This window comes from Cervus elaphus, chromosome 5 (genome assembly GCF_910594005.1).
Source record: "Cervus elaphus chromosome 5, mCerEla1.1, whole genome shotgun sequence".
Classification (NCBI taxonomy): Eukaryota; Metazoa; Chordata; class Mammalia; order Artiodactyla; family Cervidae; genus Cervus; species Cervus elaphus.
This window is the reverse complement of record NC_057819.1, coordinates 95,231,662-95,255,672: the sequence shown is the minus strand read 5'-3', so window position 1 is coordinate 95,255,672 and position 24,011 is coordinate 95,231,662. Positions and strand designations below refer to the sequence as shown.

General features: G+C 40.5%; 1 protein-coding gene across 2 annotated transcripts in view; it reads left to right on the top strand.

Moving 5' to 3' along the window:
• Positions 1 to 14,543: 14,543 nt before the first annotated feature.
• YWHAE (tyrosine 3-monooxygenase/tryptophan 5-monooxygenase activation protein epsilon) overlaps positions 14,544 to 24,011 on the top strand; it is a 35,426-nt gene continuing 25,958 nt past the window's right edge. The window contains exon 1 of one of the 2 annotated variants that reach the window (XM_043903327.1): positions 14,544 to 14,726. In XM_043903327.1, coding sequence (XP_043759262.1) covers positions 14,663 to 14,726 — 64 coding nt within the window. In that variant the 5' untranslated portion in view covers positions 14,544 to 14,662. The remainder of the gene's footprint in view (positions 14,727 to 24,011) is intronic. The other variant, XM_043903326.1, reaches the window with a different exon arrangement.

Genomic DNA, 24,011 nt, shown 5'->3' with positions numbered 1-24,011 from the left:
GCACACTGTTTCCCAGGCTCCCTTGCGTTACACATGACCATGTGATTGAGTCCAGCCAATGACTATGCACAGAAGCGCCTGCACTACTTTGAGGCCTGGCCTCTAGGTTCCTCCTCTAGGAGCTGCTCCATGCTCTTCCTTTCCTGAGATGACACCCAGGGTAGAGCCTTCATCCACATGAGCTCAAAGTGACTACACTGAGAGGGGCACCTTGGCTTGATGACCAGCTTGAAAAAGTGAAAGTGTTAGTCACTTACTTGTGTCCGACTCTTTGTGACCCCATGAACTGCCACCTGTCAGGCTCCGTGAAATTCAGGCAGGAATACTGGAGTGGGTTGCTATTTCCTTCTCCAGGGGACCTTCCTGACCCAGGAATCGAACCTGGGTCTCCCATGTTGCAGGTGGATTTTTTTATCATCTGAGTCACCTGGGGAGCCTGGTGACACGCTTAGCTAGCAGAAAATAAACTTTTGTTCAACCATATGTTTTAAGGTTAAATTAGTTAGCCTACTCCAACTAATACAAGGGAGGTGAATTGAATAGGTGAGATGTTGACCATCTGGCAGAGTATTAGGGCCACGTGATGCCAAAGCTTTGTAGAAATAAGATGCTTCAGATACCCGACTGGGAATTTTTTAGTATAAGTATGACCTATGTAATACCTGAAATTGAAATTTAACTGGGCATCCTGTGTTTTTATTTGCTAAACCTGGCAACTCTACCCCTGATCTCCCCTTTAGAGAAACATTACTGCAGGGCTACTGCTCTTTCTTCCAGGGAAATTGAATTCTGAAGCAAAAACAATTCATACCAGGACAGCTGGAGCCAACCAACTCCTTCCAGAGCTCCCCTTCTTGTCATCTTTCTGTTCCAAGTGTAAGGCTTCTTGGTGACCTCTCATTTTATTACTATAATCCTCAAGCTGTACTGAGTCTTCTCTGACCACGCATCCCCCATTTTTGGACTCTCATCTTTGAAGATCTACCAACGTGTTAGGCTCCCTACTGCCTTTACTGTCCCAATCAAATTTCTTCTCGTTTATTTTTGGTCATCTGGTTCTCAGTGTTTCATTTTGCCAAGATCTGCTGTCATCTGGGATTACCATTTTCATCACTTCGGCTTCTCACTTTTTTGACAACCTCAAATCCATTATCTTGCACTGTGACATCGCTGGAATCTTAAAACATCTCAACTCTCTGATCACTGCCTTCTAGCCTTTCTGTTCTCTCACTGTCTTCCCAAAGCCCTGGTTCTTCCATTTCAAGGCACTTTCTAGTCCCTAAGCTCCTCAACTATTAGCCACCTGCTTTTTTTTTTCCCAATGATGAACAAATAGAATGTTGTCAGGTCTTAGATATATCCAACTGCCTAGTGGACACCTTTTGGATATATTGAAGGAACCTCAAACTCTTCAATATATTCCAAACTGAATTCATTGTCCCTTCCCCCATCAGCCCCTCATCCATATCCCCTGTCTCAATGGCACCATTTGGCTAAGCCAAAAACCCAGAGACCATCTTTTATTCTTCCTCGGGAGAGTTCATCCCATCTGTAGTCATTTACTAAGTCCTAACTCCTGAGCATCTAAAATCAGTCCGCTTACCTCCTTCCCCACTGCTGCTGCCTTAGTTCAGACTGCCAATGTTTCTCATCTGGATGACCTTGAAAGTCGCCAGAATGCCTTTAATTTTGGCCCCTCCAAGCCCTTTGTTATGTTTGTTGCAGCCTTGGTGAGCTTTCTGTAATTTATCCTAGATTATATTCTCCCTCAGCAGATATCTCAGTTCCCTCTGCAGAGGACACAGAGCTCTGTATGCTCTAGTCCCTGCTCCTGTCTCCAGCCTCCCCCTCCTCACTTTCCCGTCTCTACTCTGGGCTCTAGCCGTGCTGCGTTTGTGTCCTTTATTTACCTGACCGATCCACTTGCTCAGCCCTCCAGGCTTTTGTACAGTCTTTATCTGTCTCACCTTCAGTTACACTAATTACACTCTAATTTGGCTTATCTGTTCCATGTCTTGGCAGTATACGCCTACAGTTGTCACACTGAACTGAAATTGTCTGCATGTATCTGTCACAAGACCAAGATATCTCATTGTATTTCCAACACCCAGCCCTGCTTGACACACAGCAAGATATCCAGAGTGTGTATTTTGAACAAAAGAATGAGCCACGGGATGGGTGGGCTAGATATCATTAAAAGTCAAGTGGGAGCAGCGGGTAGTAATAATCCTAGGGATTTAAGGTCACAGTGTCAGTTAGCTTTTGCTGCACAATAAACCACATCGGTACGTAGTGACTTAAAACAATCATTTATCTTACAATTCTGCAGCTTAGCAGTTTGCGTTTGGTTCTGCTGGACAGTTCTGGTCTGGGCTAATCTCACTGACATATCTGAGGTCAGCTTCTAATTGGCTGGGGGCTGGCTGGTCTTGAATGGCCCTCAGCCAGCAGAGTTTAATCTCTGCTTCCTGTGATCTTGTATCCTCCAGCAGGGTAGCCTGGACTGGTTCTAATGGCTATTGACAGGGTTCCAAGAGAACAGATGGAATCACACAAGGCCTCTTAAGGCTTACCCTTAGAACCGACACAATGTCTATAGCACTGCCTTCTCTTGATCAGAGCAAGTCCCAAGGCCAGCTCAGATTCAAGGAGTGAAAAAATAGACTCTTCCTCTTGACGGGAGAAACTAAAGTTCATACTGCCAAGGGGCGTGGATATAGGAAAAGTGACCAAATCCGGCCATTTTTGGAATATGCACAGCTATCCCAAAGAAACTATTTGATTAAAATATGTGAAGAAGCACACATTACTAGGAAGCATCATCACCGGGTGAGTCAATACCCAAATGTCCATAGTTTTTCTTCATTTTATTTCATAATTTGAGCACTGCATGTGTAATGATCATTTTTAGTACTGCTAAAGTAGGTGTTTGGAACTGGGCTGTGGGGACTGTTGGGGAAGAAAGACACTTGGAAAAATGTCACTGAGAATGAAGAGTGACAGGAAGCTTCATATGGAAAGGGACTGTGTCCACTTTATTAACTTTTATCTGTAGCACGTCACCTGATTAGGACATGGAAGGCACTCAGCAGATATATGTTGAATGAATAAGAGTAAACCTCTGTTTACTGTTGTAAAGGAGAGCTGAATGTCTTATCTTAACCAGCAGTGCTGCTGCGTGTAGATGTGCAGGTGATTCCCTTCCCAAGGACATGCCAGGCAAGGAGTAAAGTTGAAATCCAACCTGTACTGTGGTAGCTAAGAAACAGTCCCAGTCCCTGACTTGGTTTTGTCTGCCTGCTGGGGGCACCATTTTAAATTCAAAGGCACATTTTGCTTGCTAAGCAGTGAGCCCCTAGGGCTGCATCTATGTGGAAAGGGCACTTATTTTATGTCTCACAAAAGTTCCCTCTGGGCTAACAGGGCCCTGGATACTCAACCTAAGGTAGCAGAGAAATGGTTACTGGGGAACGTGAGATGGCATAAAATGCACAAAGCAAGAAAATGAAGAAAGCACAGACATTGTTAAAACTGTTCTTACAAGTGGATCAAAATGAATGAGGGATTGAGAGAACCAGGAGCAAGGGAAAAACAAAGACTTAGGTTCACATGCCTGAATTGAGTTCAGAAACCAACAGAGTTAACAGAGAGACCAGAACACTGAAGCACACAAAATATGATTTGTTTCTATAAAAGGCAAATCTATAGAGACAGAAAATAGATTAATGATTGCCTGGGGCTGAGAGTAGAAATGGAGACGGACTCAAAATGGGTTCAAAGTTTCATTTTAATGTGATGGAAATATTCTAAAATTAGATTGTGGCAGTGGTTGTACAACTGTAAATAGATAAAAGTTACTGAATAGTATCCTTGAAGTGGGTGGATTCTATGGTATGTAAATTATATCTCAGTAAAGTCATTTTAAAAACATTGTCTCTTCAGTGTGAGCATCACTAAAAGCAAACAGGACATTGTCTCTGATGTGCTACAACAGGAAGCTCACAACAAGCACCACCACTGAGGTATTCAAACCCCCCAAAATTGAACCTGACTCTCATCCAGCTATTAGTTTACAGGAAATAGGAAAAATAGAGGAACAAGTTAAATACCACCACAAAGAGCTGAAGAAACAAATCCAGCATGTGGGACACTCTATAAAACAAATGGTCCAGAGACTTCCCTGGTGGTCAAGTGGATACACAGTCAGCTCCCGGTCTTGTTTTTGCTGACTGTATAGAGCTGTTCCATCTTCAGCTGCAAAGATTATAATCAATCTGATTTCAGTATTGACCATCTGGTGATGTCCATGTGTAGAGTCTTCTCTTGTATTGTTGGAAGAGGGTGCTTACTATGATGAGTGCGTTCTCTTCGCAAAACTCTTAGCCTTTGCCCTCCTTCATTCTGTACTCCCAAGGCCAAATTTGCCTGTTACTCCACGTCAAGTCAAGTTAAGTAAGTCCACTTGACTTCCTACTTTTGTATTCCAGTCCCCTATAATGAAAAGGACATCGTTTTTTGGTGTTATTTCTAGAAGGTCTTGTAGATTTTCATAGAACCATTCAACTTCAGCTTCTTCAGCGTTACTGGTCAGGGCATAGACTTGGATTACTCTGATAATGAATGGTTTGCTTGGAAACGAATAGGGATCATTCTGTCATTTTTGAGACTGCACCCAAGTATTGCATTTTGGACTCTCTTGTCGACTATTACGGCTACTCCATTTCTTCTAAGGGATTCTTGCCCACGGTAGTAGATATAATGGTCATCTGAGTTAAATTCACCTATTCCAGTTCATTTTAGTTCACTGATTCCTAGAATGTCAGTGTTCACTTTTGCCATCTCCTGTTTGTCCAATTCTAATTTTTTTTTCCATTTATTTTATTGGTTGGAGGCTAATTACTTTACAATATTGTAGTGGTTTTTGCCATACATTGACATGAATCAGCCATGGATTTACATGAATCAGTGTCCACTTCTAATTTACCTTGATTCATGTACCTAACATTCCAGGTTCCTATGCAATATTGCTCTTTATAGCATCGAACTTTACTTCCATTACCCGTCACATCCACACCTGGGTATTGTTTTTGCTTTTGCTCTGTCTCTTCATTTTTTCTGGAGTTATTTCTCCACTGATCTTCAGTAGCATATTGGGCACCTACCGACCAGGGGAGGTCATCTTTCAGTGTCCTATCTTTTTACCTTTTCATACTGTTCATGGGGTTCTCAAGGCAAGAATACTGAAGTGGTTTGCCATTCCCTTCTCTAGCAGACCATGTTTTGTCATGTTTACATCCTAATCCCTGGAACTTGTTACCCTGTATGACAAAAGGGATTCTGCAGTTGTGATTAAATTAAAGTCCTTGACCTGGGAAATTACCCTGGATTATCTTGGGCCCAGTGGAATCGTAAGGGACTTGAGAGGAATCAGAAAAAGGAGATTTAACAATGGAATCAGAGGTTGCAATGAAGCACTCCACAAAGATGGAGGAAGCGGCAGTCAGTCAAGGAATGCAGGTTAACTATAGAAGTTGGAAATGGCAAAAGCCATTTTTGAGCCTCTAAGAGGAACACAGTCCTGCTGTTGATTTTAGGACTTCTTATCCACCAGAACCATAAAAGAGTAAATCTGTGTTGTAAACGACAAAGCTTGTGATAATTTGCCATAGTCACAGATATATTTGTGAATATAGCCTTTTGGTTCAATTGAATTATTTTTAGCACAAATTCCCAGGAGTAGGACTACTGGATGATGGCTGTTATCACCATAATTATAGTGCTTTCTAAAAGACATTTACCAACTGTCAACACTGCTAACAGAATAACCTAGAAAGTGTGGCTCACCATTGAATTTTAAAGATAATTTAGTATGCTGCTAAGTATATCGCCAATAGCATTGTGAAGGTACTGAATACTACTGAACTGTATACTTAAAAATGGTTAAGATGTTAACTTTGTTACCTGTATTTTACCACAATTGAATTTTTCACTTAAAATAATTTAAAAATGTTAAAAAGTATACCTCAATCACTTTCTTTATTACTAGTAAAAATGAATCTTTCCATTTTATTTTTACCCCTTGAATTTTCTCATATATGAATTATCAGGTTATATCCTGTGCATATTTTATTTATTGGATTTACTGTTTGTTCGAATAGTCAATTTTTACTTTCAGTGCTGAAAAAGCATTCTTCCTCAGATCTGACAGACATTTGACTGTGTTTTATACTAGCATTTTGATAAGCTGGTCTTTAAACTTACTTTATTAAATTAAAAAAATAATCGGTGAATGGCATAAAGTGTAGACCTAACTTCTAACATACACTTAACCTCAAGCCACTTTTACAATAATCCTTTCTTATTCCTGTGTTATGGATTCTTGAGAGGTTTGGAAGTGATGGGTTTTACAGGTGATCAGGAGAATAGCAGGACCTTGATCTGAATCAGCCACAGAAGTAGAAGGATGCAGATGCAATGGATGGCTCATGTTCCCACGCCTCTCTGGGCCCTGGACTGGAGGACTGAGGAGAGACGGCAGTAGTGAGGGAAGATGCCAGGGGAACCACCATACTTTCCTATTTTGGCATGTGCTCCTATTCAGTAAGATCGTGGGTATTTTCCTGAGGACCAAATGGACAAAGCAGTAAGTTGCTGGGCTGAAGAAACTTGCTTGTAACCCCTGGAGAACCTGCCAAAGAACTCTTGCAGGTGTCCCCATGAAATCCAGGCACTGGCTGCCTATCATATATATAACCAAGGAGAAGTTATTCCAGCATTGCAACCAAGGTTCCATATTAGGAAATCTATTAAAACAATTAGCTATATGTACTAATTAATGAAGAAACCATAGTTCATGAAAATGGAGCCTGATGGGACTTGCCTGGCAGTCTTGTGGTTAAGAGTGTGCTTCCATTGGAGGGGGTATGGGTTCAATATATACGTATATAAATGGAGCCTGAAAAAGCATCCAGGGAAAATCAACCCTGATTTTAAGTAAACTCTTGCCAGATTAGAAGTAGAAGGATCTGGACTTCCCTCGTGGTCCAGTGGTTAAAAATCTGCCTGCCAAAGGAAAAAGAATCCACCTGCAAATACAGGGGACATGGGTTCAGTCCCCAGTTCGAGAAGATTCCATATGCTGTAAGGCAACTAAGCCCATGCACCACAACTACCAAGCCTGAGGGCCACAGCTTCTGAGGCCCGTGTGCCCTGGAGCCTGTCCTCTGCAGCAAGAGAAGCCACTGCAATGAGGAGCCCATGCATTGCAACTAGAGTGTAGTCCTGGCTTACTGCAGATGTGGAAAGCCTGCAGACAGCAACAAAGACCCAAGGCAGCTACAACAAATCAAAGAAGTAGAAGGATTTCTTTAACTTGATTTTCAAAAACCTATTTATCAGATCACCCTTAATGGTGAAATACTAGAGATAGTCCCATTAAAATCAGGAATTCAACAATAATGCCCATTAAATGATAATATTGATATCATTTATGATACCAATAGCCTCCTAAATACTTGGAAATAAGTTTAGAAATTTGTAAGATCTCTATAAATCTCTATTAATCTATATAAATAAATTAAAATCATTTAAAAGAGGGAATTCCTTGGAGGTCCAGTGGTTAGGACTCTGAGCTTCCACTGCAGGGTTTGATCCCTGGTCAGAGAACTAAGATCCTATAAGACAGAGCATGATGAAGAAAAAAAAAAAAAAGATCATAGAGACTTGAAAAAAAGTGGGAGAAACATATTCTTGAGTGGGAAAACTCATTGTTGAAAAGATTTCTAATTCTCCCGCAATTAATCTATAAACTCAGGGCAACCTCAATCAAAATCAAAGTGAGTCCTGGGAGAACTTTTTAAGTTAATTCTTCAGTTCATCTAGTACAAAATGGGTGAAATTTTCTAGAGAAAATTTATCGTACCAGATATGAAAACGTGCTCTTAAGCTGTTGCAATGAGTAATAGCATTGAAATAAGAGATCAACAGCTCTAAATACATTCTAGAATCAGATATAAGAAAATTTGGCATATAGTAAAGACGGTGTTTTCAAATCAGTTTTAATATTTATTTAAATATTTTTGGCTCTGCTGGGTCTTCATTGCTCTGCAGGCTTTTCTCTAGTTGTGGAGAGTGGGGGCTACTCTCTAGTCGTAGTAGGCTTCTCATTGTGGTGGTTTCTCTTGTGGCAAAGCATGGGCTCTGTGGTGCTCAGGCTTCAGTAGTTGCAGCATGTGGGACCTTCCCAGACCAGGGATCGAACCAGTGACCCCTGCATTGCAAGGCGGATTCTTAACCACTGGACCACCAGGGAAGCCCCTCAATTTTAGAAATAATGAACAAAACATAATAGCATTAGGCTTATTGATTTTTTTAAGGTCTACCTTTCCAACACACACAATTTTAAATATATTAAAGATATAAATGTTAAAAAGCAAAATTAGAACAGGAAGAAAGAACAGGTGCATATTTTAATTCTGTTGAATGTCTAGAAGACTATTAAAGCATGATACAAAACTGAGAAGCCCAAAAGGAAAAAGACGGAAGGATGTGACAACAAAATATTTGAAATTTGAAACTTCTTCAGTTTAAAAGTCAGCATAAAGGACAAAGGGCAATGAGAAAATATTTGCATCATATATAACAAAGGGGGTAGCATCTATAAAATAAAGAATTCCTGTACACAATAAGAAAAAGACAACTCAGTAGAAAAATGAACAAGGTTAGTAATAGACAATTTATAGAAAAACACAAATAAATATCCTCCACCTCATTAAAACCCCAAAAAGGCAAGTTAATGAGACATAATTCTCATCTTACCTACCAAATTATCAAAAATTTAAAGTATGATAAATCCTGTGTTGGAGAGGATGTGAGAACCTGGCAGTCTCAAATACTATTGGGTTATGTGTAGATTCATTTAACATTTTTGAAAAGCAATTTCACAACAACTGTAAAAATTATAAAAAGTGTGCATACACAGGAGACTTCTGGGCCTTAAGCAATATTCTGCTTCTGGAATGGGATGCAGTTTATGTGAGTTACTTTAATTTGATGAAATATCATTCAGTTGTGCACTTAAAATTTGTACACTTAAAAAAAAATTTGTACCCTTATATATGTGTAAAGATAGAAGGGATCTGTGTATTATTTGTAGAAACAAAATATTTTAAAGAGCTTTAATGTTGATGAATATAGGATTGGTTAAATGATGTAACACTGATTTAAGAGAATATCATAAAGCTATTAAAAAGAATAAGGTATCTTTATAGATACTATTGGAAAGATGGTTGTAATATATTAAGGGGAAAAAGCAGTCTGCTTAACAATACTTTAGCAGTAAATTACTTTTATTTCTTTTAGTTCACCTTTTTTAGCCTGTAAAAGTAATACATAATTCAAGAAGTTTTGAAAATAAAAAAGCTAAAAATAAATCATCTGTAATCCCTAAACAAAATTTATTTTAGCATTCTTTTAATGTATTTTTCTAATCTTTGTTCCAAGTATGACTGTATTTTTACCAATGCAATAATACTAAATATGTGATTGTATTTCTTGTTTTTTGTACTTAACCATATATTGTGAGAATTTTTCACCAGATTTAAACTGTAAAGTTGATTCTATTTATTACATCAAAATGTAAAGGTACTGTATATGTATGTATGTGTGTATACATGGTAAAAATTAAATTCAAAAAAATATAAAAATAACTTATCTTTACAAATAAAAACACCATGACCTTTAAAAAGAAAATAAGTCCTAAACTGCAAGCTCCTGGAGGCAATGACTAATCATATTTTTTAACGTCTCATTTCCTTCTTGTAGTGGTTAGTACACTACCACGGATCTTGTTTCTATTAAAGAAGATTTTTCAATAAAGTTGGGAGACTTCTATTTAGGGGTGTGATCGATTGACCCAGTGATGTTGGTGAGTATCCATCAACACAGCAGCATGAGAAGTGCAGTACCATACTTTGGGAGCCACCCTCAGTAGAGAACCATGAATTTTTTTTGTTAATCCCAGGTGCTATATCAAAAATGTTTCTCTTCATATTTTTGTTGCCCTGTCAACAATTTCTGTCCCTTTTAGTTCTGTTGGTTGAGAGAACAGGCAGTATGATCAGAGAACCAATCTAAGGTTTAGATTTCTGCCTTTTCAGCAGTTTTTGAAGCATCACCTTCATATAGACTTTAGTCAGTCGTGGGAAACTGTTCAGGGGAGAAGACTCAGTGGTTAGAAAGATGTTACTCCTAATCTCTGGGTGTTCTGTGGTCAGTTTGGCAGCACGGATGGCTTTGTAAGGTGGGGTGAGTTTTGTGAACCCGGAACCTATTCAGTCAGTTATTTGGCCACCCCTATTGGGGTCATCACCCCAATTAAATGATCACCTTGTACCTTTTCACAGTTATTCTCCAGAGAACCCTACACTTAGAGCTTCCGCTTTATTGTCTTTGTACTTCAACCAAATGCAGTCTGGCTTCCAACACTCTTTTGAAACTGTTCTTGAATGAAGGTCAGTAATGACCTAATTGCTATATCCAGTGGCTTTTTCTCAGTGCTAATCTTGATGTCTTTGCAAAATTTAATTTGACCACCCCTTATTTTTGAACTCTTTTCACTTGTATTTTATGACACTAACTTCTGGTTCTCACTCAAGGTCGAACCATAGAAACATCAATAAATATAGCTAACATTCATTGAGTATCTTTTTTTTTTTCTTCCAATCTCCCACTTAGTTCATTCTTGTGTGAGGAAAATGCTATTCCCATTTTATAGGGGACAAAACCGAGGTGTAAAGAAGTTGAGTAATCGATTCCCACTGCACAGGTGGTAAGGAGCTGTGGAACCCGAGGAAGAGCCCATCACTGTAGCTGCTGTGACGTGTCTGGGAGCAATTTCTTTTTGTATAGTCCCCAAGTTGTATCCAACTCTTCTGCAACCCCATGAACTGCGATCCCATGGGCTCTTCTGCCCATGGGATTTCCCAGGCAAGAGTACTGAAGTGGGTTGACATTTCTTTCTCTAGGTAATCTTCCTGACCCAGGGATCAAACTTGCTTTTCCTAAATTGGTAGGTGAGTTCTCTCAACACTGAGCCACCAGAGAAGCCCATGGAGAGATTTCTAGAGGTCAGGAAATTCAGCTGTTTCACTTCACTTCTGCAAAAAATGCCATTGGGATTTTAATAGCAATTGCACTGACTCTGTAGATCACTTTGTACAGTAATGTTATCTTCTGATCCAGGAACACAGAGTGTCTTCCATTCATTTAGGTCACTTTCATGCACATATGCTGCACCCTGTGGTATGTGGGATCTTAGTCACCTGACCAGGAATTGAGCCCATGCCCTCTGCATTGGGAGCAGGCAGTCTTAACCACTGGACCACCAGGGAAGTTGCAACAAATATATTTTTAACTGAAGTATAATTGATGTGCAATATTTCAGCTGTACAGCAAAGCTAAATCAGTTATATATATATATATATAACTTTTATTTAATATATATTCAGATTCTTTTCCATTATAGGTTATTATGAGATATTAAATATAGTTCTCAGTCTTATACTGTAGGTCCTTGTTTATTTTGCATATAGTAGTGTGTAGCTATAAATTCCAAATTGAAATTCCTATTTATCCCCCATGTTTAACATATTTATTGAACACCAGAGGTGCGTGCCTAGATCTGATCCCTAGCTCCTACCTGCTAATTGAGATATTTACTTCTCAATCCCTCAGGTTTCCTAAGGATGGGATGGCTCAGGGAGACCTGCTGCATCACAAAGATGTACTCAGATGTACAAAGATGTCTCCTACCTACCATCCGCAGGTAGGCTGCGGTCCTTGGGGTCGCTAAGAGTCGGACACGACTGAGTGACTTCACTTTCACACATTGGAGAAGGAAATGGCAACCCACTCCAGTGTTCTTGCCTGGAGAATCCCAGGGACAAGGGAGCCTGGTGGGCTGCCGTCTGTGGGGTCGCTCAGAGTCGGACACGACTGAAGTGACTTAGCAACAGCAGCAGCATTCTATTCATACTAAGTCAAACAAGTGGAATCAAAATGTCCTAAATTTTTTAGCTAGGCAAAAATTCATAAATTTTCTAAAACATGTATTTTTTCCATAATATTTATATATGTATATACACAAAAGCTTTTCTGCTTTACTTGATTAAGGCTTGACATAAAAAAAAATTGGAAAACATAAACTAGTAACTGGACTATATGATTAACTTTTATCTAGTTTCACTTTTCTATTTCATGTGCAGTACTCCCATTTCATTTCTAGATCCTTCTTTTAGACATTTACAGCTATAAATTTCCATCTTTGCCCAATTTTTGCTGCATGTCATACTTTTTGGTATATTTTCATTTTTATTCATTTCAAGGTATTTTCTAATTTTCCTTGTGATTTTTTTTTTGGCCCATCAGTTATTTAACAGAATGTTATCGATTTTCTGCACATCTTCGAAATTTTCCTAGTTTTCCTTCTCTTATTGATTTCTAGTTTCAATATGAGACTTTGTGTGGTTTCAGTCTTTTAAACGTTAAGACTTGTTTAGTAGCCTAACATACGGTCTCCAGTTAACTTCGCAGATTGACATAAAGCTCAGAGGTGGAAATAACTTTCTGATGGTCACATATTTATTTAGTTATAGAATTAGGGCTAGAGACCAGGTCTTTTGACCCTTAATCATTCATTGTTGACATTTTATAAGACAAAAGTGAAGGGGCTTAAGGAGCTGAACTTTGCTGGCTTCTGATTTCTCCTGTCACTTAAAAGTAAGCATTCTTCAAGGTTTTGTTTGTCCTGTTCCTCCTCCACACATTCTCTAGCTGTTTCCATCATAGCCTTCCTTCAGCTTGAAATGCCAGTCCCCTTTTCCAGTTCCATGCCTGTTATTTCTAGTTGAGTGATCTTTGAAAACCGTAGAACCAACATGTGATAGAAGGAACTCGTCTTCCTCTGCATTCCATCAGTAAATTTTCCTAGCATTCCTATTTTTTTTTTTTTTTTTTGGTTGAGCTGGGTCTTCATTGCTGTTCGAAGGCTTTCTCTAGTTGGGGCGAGTAGGGGGCTACTCTTTGTTTTGGTATACCATCTTCACATTGTGGTGCCTTCTCTTGTTGCATATCATGAGCTCTAAAGCTCAGTAGTTGCAGTTCATGAGCTTAGTTGCTCCGTAACATGTGGAATCTTCCTAGACCAGGGATTGAACCTTTGTCCCCTGCATTAGTAGGAAGATTCTTATCCACTGTACCACCAGAGAAGTCTAAGTCTCTTATTTTTTTGTTAATGGTACTGCCACTTATTATCCCAATGACTCAGGGTGGGAAGGTAGAAGGTTAATTTTAATATTTTTCCCTTCCCAATATCTTCACATCTGATTAGCTACAAACTCCTATGGTTTCCCTCTGAAGTACTATTTCTATTTGTCCTTTCCTTCCTATTTTCACTGCTATCATCTATTACCTTTCAGTGGCATTAATGTAATAGCCTGATAATTTATCCTGTTTGTTAGTCATTGCTATACAATATTTAATAACCTTCTTAAAGAATAATTATGATGGTGTCATCCTCCATGCAAAATCATCAAAAAATAGCTTCCTTGTGCCCACTGGAGTGCAAACATCTCAGCTTGCCATCCAAGGTTCTTCATAATTTAGTTCCAACCTTTTCATTCCACAAGAAAAAAAAAATTTTTTTAACATATTTGGCTGCAACGGGTCTTAATTGTTGTATGTGGGATCTAGTTCCCTGACCAGGGATGGAACACGGGGTCCCTGCACAGGAAGTGTGGCGTCTTAGCCACTGGACCACCAGGGAAGTCTCTTTATTCTACATTTATTGCAGACTTTACCACACATTTTACATTCTAATTACCTGAGCTTTAGTCTTGCAACATACCGCATACTGTACTCAGTACAAGGTGCTAGGAATCCACTGGGGTACAGACCAATGGATTCTTTTCCATTCCTGCCTCCTGGACCTCATTCTCATCTCGGCCCTACTCTTCTGCACCTTGGACTCCAGACCAGACTTTTCTGAGAACTTTTCTGTTCCTACTCCATGGCGGGCCTAAGGGGAAAAAAGAAGGCCAAGGGAGAGGAACAGAAAAAGACTGCAAAGGGCGAAGGTGAAGTGTGAAAACTGGACCCCTCCTTCCCCAATCAGCTACAGTAGGGCCCTGAATGAGGCCCAGGACTGAACTTGGCTGAGCAAACAGGAGAGGAGTCAGTTTCAGAGAGGATGGCTTGTCATTACAAAAACCTTCACAGCCTCTGGTTTCTCTGCCCGCAGTCCAGGCTCTGCCGCTCACTGTCTTCTGGAGCGGTCCAGGCCGGCCTCACCTGGCCTCGCTCGCTCCCTCGGGGCGCTCTCCCTCCCCGCAGAAGCAGTTCCCGCCTCAAGCGGCCGCTGAGCTCCCAGAGGAGGGACGTCTAGCTGGTTCCAACCTCCTCGGGCGCGGAGCACCCGGACCCGCCCCCCGCGCCAGTTGCCAGGGAGCGGTTGCCATAGAGCTGAGCAGTTGTCCGCGTGCGCAGGCGGAAGTCCCGGATTGAGGCGCCGCCATTTTTCCTGCCCGGACGCGGAGCGAGAGGCTGAGAGTCGGAGACGCTATCCGCTTCCATCCGTCGCGCAGACCCTGCCGGAGCCGCTGCCGCTATGGATGATCGGGAGGATCTGGTGTACCAGGCGAAGCTGGCCGAGCAGGCTGAGCGATACGACGGTGAGTTGGGGGGGCAACGGGGGGCTGGAATTCTCGGACCCTCTGCCGCCGCCCACAGAGGCCGGGAGCGGGAGACAAAATGGCGGCATCGTCGCCGAGCCCGGCCCGGGGACGTGGATTCGGGAAGCAGGAACTAGCCCGTGGGCTCCCAGAGCGGTAGGAGGCTCCAGGCCCAGCAATTTGACTCCTCGGGCGTCCTCATCTGCAGACACAAGAGAGCTAGGAGGCCAAGGCCATGGGGTGGAGGAGTTGGTTGTAAAATGGCGGCTGGGGGGAGGGCGAGTCCTGGGGCGGGGGAGGGGGAGGGGATGGCGGGTGCTTTCTCTGGGCGAGCAATCCCCAGGGGAGCTTCTGGGCCGATTTTGGGACGTGGTGAACAATTGGGTGGCGTGATGAAGGAAGAAATACCCGCCACATGGGGGAGAGTGGCGACCGGTAGCTGGAGCGCGGGCGCCTTTCAGGGAAATATGGCGGGTGGGGGCGGTGGCTTTTCCCCGGAGGCCCAATGTGGGGCGGCGGCTGTGGAGTCTCACAAAGGAGAACCCTTCCGAGCGGAGGGCTTCTCCGGGCTTGTGGTGGGGAGCAGCCTTAGATGGGGGTGGGGGAAGGAGGGAGAGAGTGGGAATCACTGCAGTTCATCCTTGGGCGGAGGCCAGCTGAGATGCTACGATCGGATTTCCTCCCCTTAGGCCGGCACACCTTGTAGTGGCGTTTTTTAGGTTTCCTGTTCAATCTCGCCTTTTTCTAGGGAGCTCTAGAAAAACGTCTCTCACGCTCCCTCTCCTCAGACTTACCCCGCAGAGCTCGAAGTTTCTGTTACCATTTTCTGGGCTCCATAAACTGTAGAACATGGAACAGGAAACAAGGAGCTTATGACTCTCTGAGTGCCTTTCCCGTGCCTGTGCCTCAGTCTACCGGTATTTAAAAATGATGACTCTCCTGTTTATACGCAGCATTATGACAAATGGAATGACCTGTTGAAAAATGAAGTTTTTTCAGATAACGTTTAGTGACTTTTGGTTGACTCCCCTGGCTTAGAATGGGTGTTCTTCCTTCATTGGGGATCTTTGCCAATCCCAAGGCACTCAGCAGAGACTTGGGTTTTTCTGTTAAGAACATAAGGGATCTCGGCAGATCCTGTTTTCTTCCCTCCATTTTTAATAAACGGTTTTATGTACAGATTTGAACAATTTTTCCTCTTCGTTGCTCCTTTGTTTTTAAAGGTGCCATAGTCATTTTTCAGAACTTTATTGAAATGGCCCTTGTGTCTGTTCGGTCAGTCCCAAACTGCTGCTTTTTAAAATTGCCCCTCCCCACTTGGGTCCCCCTCCCCCCATTTTGGACCTTGGTACTTGAATTGACTCCACATCCGTTAAACTAGCATTATCAAAACAAAAAATCATATACATGGTCTTCATGTTTTTAATGCTGTTGTGGGATGAGATATGGTTGGGTTCAGGTGTCATTGATCTTGAATCAAACCACTTCAAAATGCTGTGTGGGGACTTTCCTTGAATGCCTTTGGTCACGTGAATAGCCTCAGGGCTAGCCCATGTGTGTCGTCATTCATTAGGATTCGGGAATTTGAAAATTAGGAGAAAAGACCTCGAACTCAAAATTTAGTGAAGATTTCTAAATTTCGCTTCATAAATCCTTAAATTGCTCTTTATATTGAACAAGATTCTTGTTAACGAGGCGGAGAGGAATATGATGGGGAAGTACAGCTCAAGGTCAGATTTGTCTTTATTTCAGTATTTAAAAGTCAAAACAACCGTAGGTGTACTTGTAATGAAAGTTTTTTTCTTCTCCTCTTGCCCCAAGTAAGTCCCCCTCTTAATCTATCACTGCCCTTGGGAAAAAACTCGAAATTATATTGGAATGTTTTCTCCTTTGTAGGGATTTAGTCTTTGAGTAAAACTGCTGTGATCACCACAAAGGAAAGTTGTTTTTTTTTTTTTTAAGAACTTGTTTTAAAAACTGATTGGAAGCTCGTGATTGTAGCTTCCAAGTGACAGTTCAGTGTGAAGTCATATTTTGGAATTGAGCGTTGTGTAATTGGTTGTTCAACACAGGACTGTATAGCCACATCCTTAACATTGATAAAATGTTAGAGGTGTCCTTCAGGATCAAAAGGTGGTGGTGGGCGGCGGCTGGGATATAAGATCTACCAGGTGGAGCATAACTCCTTTGATTGTTGGGCACAAAATTGGAAGGGATTCATTGGAAAGGAAGAAGAGGAAGACAGTCATTAGGAATCAGTGTGTACCTGCGTGCATTCCTTAATTGGGTGCAATAATTCAGTTTTGTTTGTGGTAACAAAAAATGATTCCGTGGTTTTAGTTATCAAACAATTTATCAAGTATGGGGAAGATGAAAAATACATTTGACGATTTGATTTGGAGTAGTTGGGTATGAATATTGGCTTTTCTTCTTGTTTCTGCAGTACTTTGTTTTTATTTTGCACATTATGTTGAACCTAATACTTACCCTTTTTGGTGGCATCATTTAATTCTGTACTGGAGAATTGGAATCGATTGATAGAGACTATTTAATGGTACTGGACGACGAACTAAGCTGCCTTCAGGAAAAGGACAGTTTGGGATTGCAGACAGAAAAAGTACAGAAGTTTGGGGCTAGGACGGTCGACTTTCAAGATTAAATCTAGCCTTCTGTTATGTAACAACAGTAGTGTCAGGGATAGTTTTTATATCATTCATAGCCATATTAAGCGGATCATCTTTTAGCATTCCTGAAGTCTTAAACTTCGCATCATGTATATGAACCATATGAGGGATAGTGGTGGGGAAATGAGTACTTTTTACGTTTTTTTGAGACTAGAGGGGTCCGCATAAACTACATTTGGGTTGTAGGGTAGTTGTTGGTTTTGTCCTTTCCTCACTTCTCTTCTCCGTGTGATGATTAGCTCCACGTGAGGTCGGGGTAAAATTTTGATGCGTTACGTTTGATTCAATCTGTGACTGCAACACCAGGAATGCATCTTTTCTGAGTGCTTGAGAGCGCCCCCTTTTAAGACACCAGAGCCCCATCTCTGACTTATTCTGAGGGGTGGGGTGCATTTTTTGAATCAACTGCTTAATGTCCAGCTTGTTAAGGAACAAGGGTGGGTAAATTAACTTAGTAATGAGTTTAAAAGCACAGGCTAAGTATCAATCCTTTGACTATGCCAGTAATTTTTGTTGTTGCTGTTTCAACTAACTTTATTGAATGTTTTTTCCTCCTACCTAATCATAAACAGAGTTGGATAATGCAGTTAGAAAATTCCTCCTACCTTTGGTTTTATTTAAAGTAGTTGCTCTTTTGTGATACTTTTGTTCATGTACACTATAGTTTTGTATATGCATAGTACAGTATTGTGCATATTGGGCATTATTTCTGTCTGTTTTGTTGGTTTACAAAACTATGGAATAGAATGAAATCATGAATCTTTGCAGTTTGAGATGGTAATAGGGTAAATTCTTACTGTGGACATTTCTAGGCACTCTTCACCTTTGTATGAAAAGGTTTCAGTTTGAATTCTAGTATGGGGAGGAACACAAATAATTAAACTGAGCATATTTTGGATTTAGTGTAAGCAAACCTACTGAAAGCCCATACAAACAGTCTTTTCATGGTTGTTTAATAGGTTGGTCAAGGAAGTATGAAATATTTTAAAAATTTCTTGACTTTAACCTGGTAAAGCAAGTGAAATTTTATCATGGTAAATTAATGTATCTAATTTTACAAATGAGTTTCAAGTACTTTAAGAAGTTGATCTGAAAGCATCTTTTTTTTCCTTTGAAGGTCTGTAAGGCTTATTTTGCAGAAGTTTTCAGCCTTATATTCAGTAAAGTATGTGTATTTAAACAGTAATGACAGGCATAGGATAAAGGTTAAAATTTTAAACTTTATAAAATTCTGCGTTTATATAGAACTTCACATTTCGCAGGCTACCGTCACAAAATTTTTTATTTCATGTGATACTGAATGTAGGTAATGTTATTTCTATTTTATGGTTCACAAAAGAGAATTTTGAGATTTAGTGATTTAAAAAAATTTTTTTTTCCTATATCACATGACTAGTTGGCAAGTATATAGCAAAGCCAGAATTTGTCTGTCTGACCTTTAGACCAGCCAGTACTCTTATTTCTCCTGAGCCACTCACAAAAGACCTATGTGAAACTAAATCAGATGGTGCCTTGTGGGGGAAAGGAGTATTCTTTTTTTTTTTAAGCAGTTACTTCACATAATATGTCTTGGTATTTGTGACGACTAATATCCATTGTAACCTTTTGTTTTCTTTCAAAAACAAGGCACCGTGAATGAAGCTAGAGTGAGGGATTGTAGGTAATTTAAGTGTTGGTATTAACATTTTTTTGGTTTATCACAATGTCTGTACTGGGATATAGCTTAGTGCCATGCATTTCTATAAAGTACTTTTAAAAGGTGTCTGCCCCTCACCCTAGTCTTAATGGATGCAACCCTTAAATTAATGACAGAGTCAGAAATTTTGGGGCAGGGAGGTTGGCAAATGAGTCACAAATGTTACAAATAGTAGCTTAGCTAGCTGTCAAACAGAATCTGTTAAGGGGTAGTGGGAAACAAAATTATATATTTACTGTTTTTGAAATGATCAGTTAACAGTTTGATACAGTTACATACTGATATATCGAAGTTGACAACTTGGTTTGTTCAGATAACTTTTACTGTTTGAGTTTATGAAATATTCATGCAGGTCACAATCCTAGGAACAGTTTCAGAAGTTCATTTAAGTTTACCAAATTGTGATAACAACTGCCATAATAATAAAAGGGTCATTATAATTTATAATACAAATGGAGATACCTTGAAATGAAGGGATGAGAATTCAAAATCATGCTAAAATGGGTTGTCTTGAGCTGCAAACTTGACCTATGATCATCCTGTGTGTATTTGTGTATATGTGTGTGTATATGTATGCATGCATGCATGTGCGCGCTCAGTTATATCCAGCTCTCTTGGTACACTAGGGACTGTAACCCATCAGGCTTCTCTGTCTATGGGGTTTTCTTGGCCAGAATACTAGAATGGGTTGCTAATTCCTCCTTCAGGGTTTCTTCCTTACCCAGGGATTGAACTCCACATCTCTTGTGTCTCCTGCCTTGGCAAGTGCATTCTTTACCACTGAGCCACTTGGGAATCCCATGATCATCCTACTGAAGACCATTTCTTGATGCGCTGCTAGTTGTCTCACTGAGAAAGTTCCCTAAACTTTGTCCATCCCCCTACCACCAGGATCTTAGATCTGAACCCCCAGAATATTGGTTTTCTTTCCAGTGAAGTTACCATTTGGCAGAATGTTAAGACAAATGAAAGGCAAAGTGAAAGCTTTCCCCTTCTCAGTCCCCTTTCCCCCAAATAGGAGCTAGAAAAGTCATGGATATGGTAGTTGCTGAAAATAGAGCTTGCTGGCACACCAACTAGTCAATTTGACTGATAGTGTCAAAGCCAAGTGTGTTGGTTTTATATATGTCTACTTTGAGCTAGACTTTGTATAAAAATACTTGCCTTAGGTGTTAGCAGCAGCGTCTGTCTGATGTTCAGAACTTTCTCCTCCAAATAACATTTTTAAAAAATTATTTGTCTGTACTTGGTCTTAGTTGTGGAAGAGGGGCTCTTTAGTTGCAGCGTGAGAACTCCTAGCTGCAACATGTGGAATCTGGTTCCTTGGCCAGGGATCGAACCTGGGCCCTCAGCATTGGGAGCACAGAGCCTTAGCCACTGGACCACCAGGGAAGTTGCCCAAATAACATTTTTAAAGTCTTCACCTGAGTCTTGTTATGACTGTTATGTTTAGAACACCAAATCCTGAATAGTTTAGAAAGCATGATCATTACGCTGATTTATCTTTTTTGAAATTTAATCTTGAATTTATTGTCCCTCTTCCAGTGGTTCATTACAGTAGCTGGGTAGATCAGTTATTGATTTGTGATTAGGGCAGGATTTTATCTAGCTAAAGCAGTAGGAAATGTGTTTGTTGAACTCTTTGTGTAAAATTTCAAGGAGACACATTACTATGAATAAGAATTATGACTTTTCATGCTTTGGCAGATATGGTATTGTGCAGAGGCCTTGGAATCATTCTGAATTCCCCATCTGTAGAATGGAGATTAATAGTGTCTACCTTGCATGCTAATTTACAGGGTGTTATGAACTTGTGGGGTTTTGTATACTACAACGTATAATTACAAGGTAGTAGTATTAATTGTGGAGACTTTGTATTACCCATTGTCAGAGATGATGTGAATGTTTTTGCTGCAGAATTACATGTTAGAGAATAACCTTTCTTAAGTTATACTTCACAAGTGTATTCTCATGGATTTAGTGTTCAAGTTATATTTGTATAAAGGTTTTCAAAATAAAATTCTTAATCTTAACTCTTCTTTAAAATTGCATATCCAGAAGATGAAGGTTGTCCAAATTTATTCTCAAGCAATGTGAAGCTATTCTCTGGCCATTATGAGCTGATATGTAGTTCTTTTTGGGCCCTATCATGGCATGTGCGATTGTTCCCTGACCAGAGATGGAAGCTGTGCCCCCTACTAGTGGACTGCCAGGGAAGTAAGAGGGACTTCCCTGGCAGTTCTTTGGTATTAATTTCAGGTTAATATCCAGGAGGATATACTGATCTCCCTAGCAAATGCAGTACCTGTTGTGTATGGGTTTGGAATGAAAGGTTCCACAGTTTAAAATAAAAACAGATCAGTGTTAAAAATATTTGCATGTTAACAGTCTCAGGTTACTGACTAGGAAAAATTATTACCAGTTTCATGAGAAGTGATTCTAAAGGCTTAGTGTAAGCCTTGGGCAGTGAATGGGTTCTGATTAAAGCTATGAATTAATACTACTAAGTCCTTGGTGGTTAGTCATTCGAAGATACAGTAGGACTTTGGAATGGCTATTGTGACTTGTGTTGTAGAGATGTGTCCTGTTTAAGAGTGTGTGTGATTAATTAATTTGCCCATAATGGGCTAAGTTATAAATTAGTAAACATTTATGATAGGATTACCATGAAAATTTCAAAACATGCCCTTTGACTATAAAAATATCACTTGGGACAGTTATGATTTTGCTTCTATAAGTTTGTCAAAAGGTATTAGTACAAATTTTTTGTGTGTGTGTGCAGAGTAGGACCCCCGCCGCCCGCCAAGTTACTCTGGGAACTTCCTGGTGGTCCAGTAGTTAAGACCCTGAGCTCCCAATACTGGCGGCATGGGTTCAGTTCCTGGCCAGGGGACTAAATCCCACATGCTGCAACTAAAGATCCTACATGCTACATCTAAGACCCAGGGCAACCAAATAAAGTAAAGATACATCACTATGAAAGTTTTGTGTGAAATTCTGCAGAAATTATGGAAAGATTTAGACTTTGAGCTCTTTTTTTCCTCCCCTCCCATGCGTACCTTTGGTCATTTACTTTCCCAGTCTTTTTCTTTATGCCTTTACCTCCTCTTCACCTTATCTTTTTGGTTCTGCTACAGATAGACATGTTTGCATGCCTGAGGGAATATCTTCTTAAATTCTGAGAGGAGAAATCTGTTTTGAGTAGAGTAAGAGGGATTTCCCCCCCTCCGTCAATATTGAGACTAATAGGAGAGATAACCTTTCTGCAATCAAAATTGTAAAATCATGTCTTGTTTTTCTACCTACCAGAAACTAATTAGGAATGTTTAAAATTTTTTTAAGGGTAAGTGTTTTTTTATTGGACCGGTTGCATGGCTTATCAGATCTTGGTTCCCCAACCAGGGATCAAACCTAGGCCCTTGCCAGTGAACGGGGAATTCCCAAGGCTAAAAATTTTTTACTCTTTTTTTTAAGAGACGATATGAATTCATTTTAGAGTGAGAGGCTCCTCTGTTTAGGCTCGTGTGTGAATAAGAGAAATGGTATACATTTGGGTGTCAAGATTATTGTGTTTTGAAAAGCCTTAGTATTCAGAGTATGTACCAGGCACTTGGGATTCATCAGTAAATAAAATAGACAAAAAGTCCGTTCAAGGGGCTTATTTTGCAGTGAATGTATAAATGCTTTTATTTTTTTAAAATATTTATTTGGCCGAGACAGGTCTTAGTTGCAGCACTCAGGATGGGATCTTTGTGTCATGTGGGACCTTGTGTCAGAGCGAGAGGGCTGTAGTTGTGGCTTCAGTTGTTGAGGCACATGGGCATAGTTGCTCTGCAGCATGTGGAATTTTAGTTCCCCAGCCGGGCGTCAAACCTGTGTCCCTGCATTGCAAGGCAGATTTTTAACCACTGGACAACCAGGGAAGTCCCTGTATAAATGCTTTATAGAATTACTCTTCAGTTCAGTTGCTCAGTCGTGTCCGACTCTTTGCGACCCCATGAACTGCAGCAAGCCAGGCCTCCCTGTCCGTCACCAACTCCTGGAGTCCACCCAAACCCATGTCCATCGAGTCGATGATGCCATCCAGCCATCTCATCCTCTGTCGTCCCCTTCTCCTGCCCTCAATCTTTCCCAGCATCAGGGTCTTTACCTGATGAGTCAGCTCTTCACATCAGGTGGCCAAAGTTTTGGAGTTTCAGCTTCAGTATCAGTCGTTACAGTGGACTGATCTCCTTTAGGATGGATTGGTTGGATCTCCTTGCAGTCCAAGGGACTCTCAAGAGTCTTCTCCAACACCACAGTTCAAAAGCATCAATTCTTCAGCGCTCAGCTTGCTTTCTTTATAGTCCAACTCTCACATCCATACATGACCACTGGAAAAACCATAGCCTTGACTAAACAGACCTTTGGTAAAGTAATGTCTCTGCTTTTTAATATGCTGTCTAGGTTGGTCATAACTTTCCTTCCAAGGAGTAAGCGTCTTTTAATTTCATTGCTGCAGTCACCATTTGCAGTGATTTTGGAGCCCAGAAAAATAAAGTCAGCCACTGTTTCTGCTGTTTACCCTTCTTATCTGTCATGAAGTGATGGGACCAGATGCCATGATCTTAGTTTTCTGAATGTTGAGCTTTAAGCCAACTTTTTCACTCTCCTCTTTCACTTTCATCGAGAGGCTCTTTAGTTGTTCTTCACTTTCTGCCATAAGGGTGGTGTCATCTGCATATCAGAGGTTATTGATATTTCTCCCGGCAATCTTGATTCCAGCTTGTGCTTCCTCCAGCCCAGTGTTTCTCATGATGTACTCTTCTGTTAGCATGTGTAATTAAGAGTTAATTTGAGTTAGTAACAACACTGGTGTTTGGTATAATTGTAGGGCATTATATCTGGTGCTGGCTCCTGTCCCAT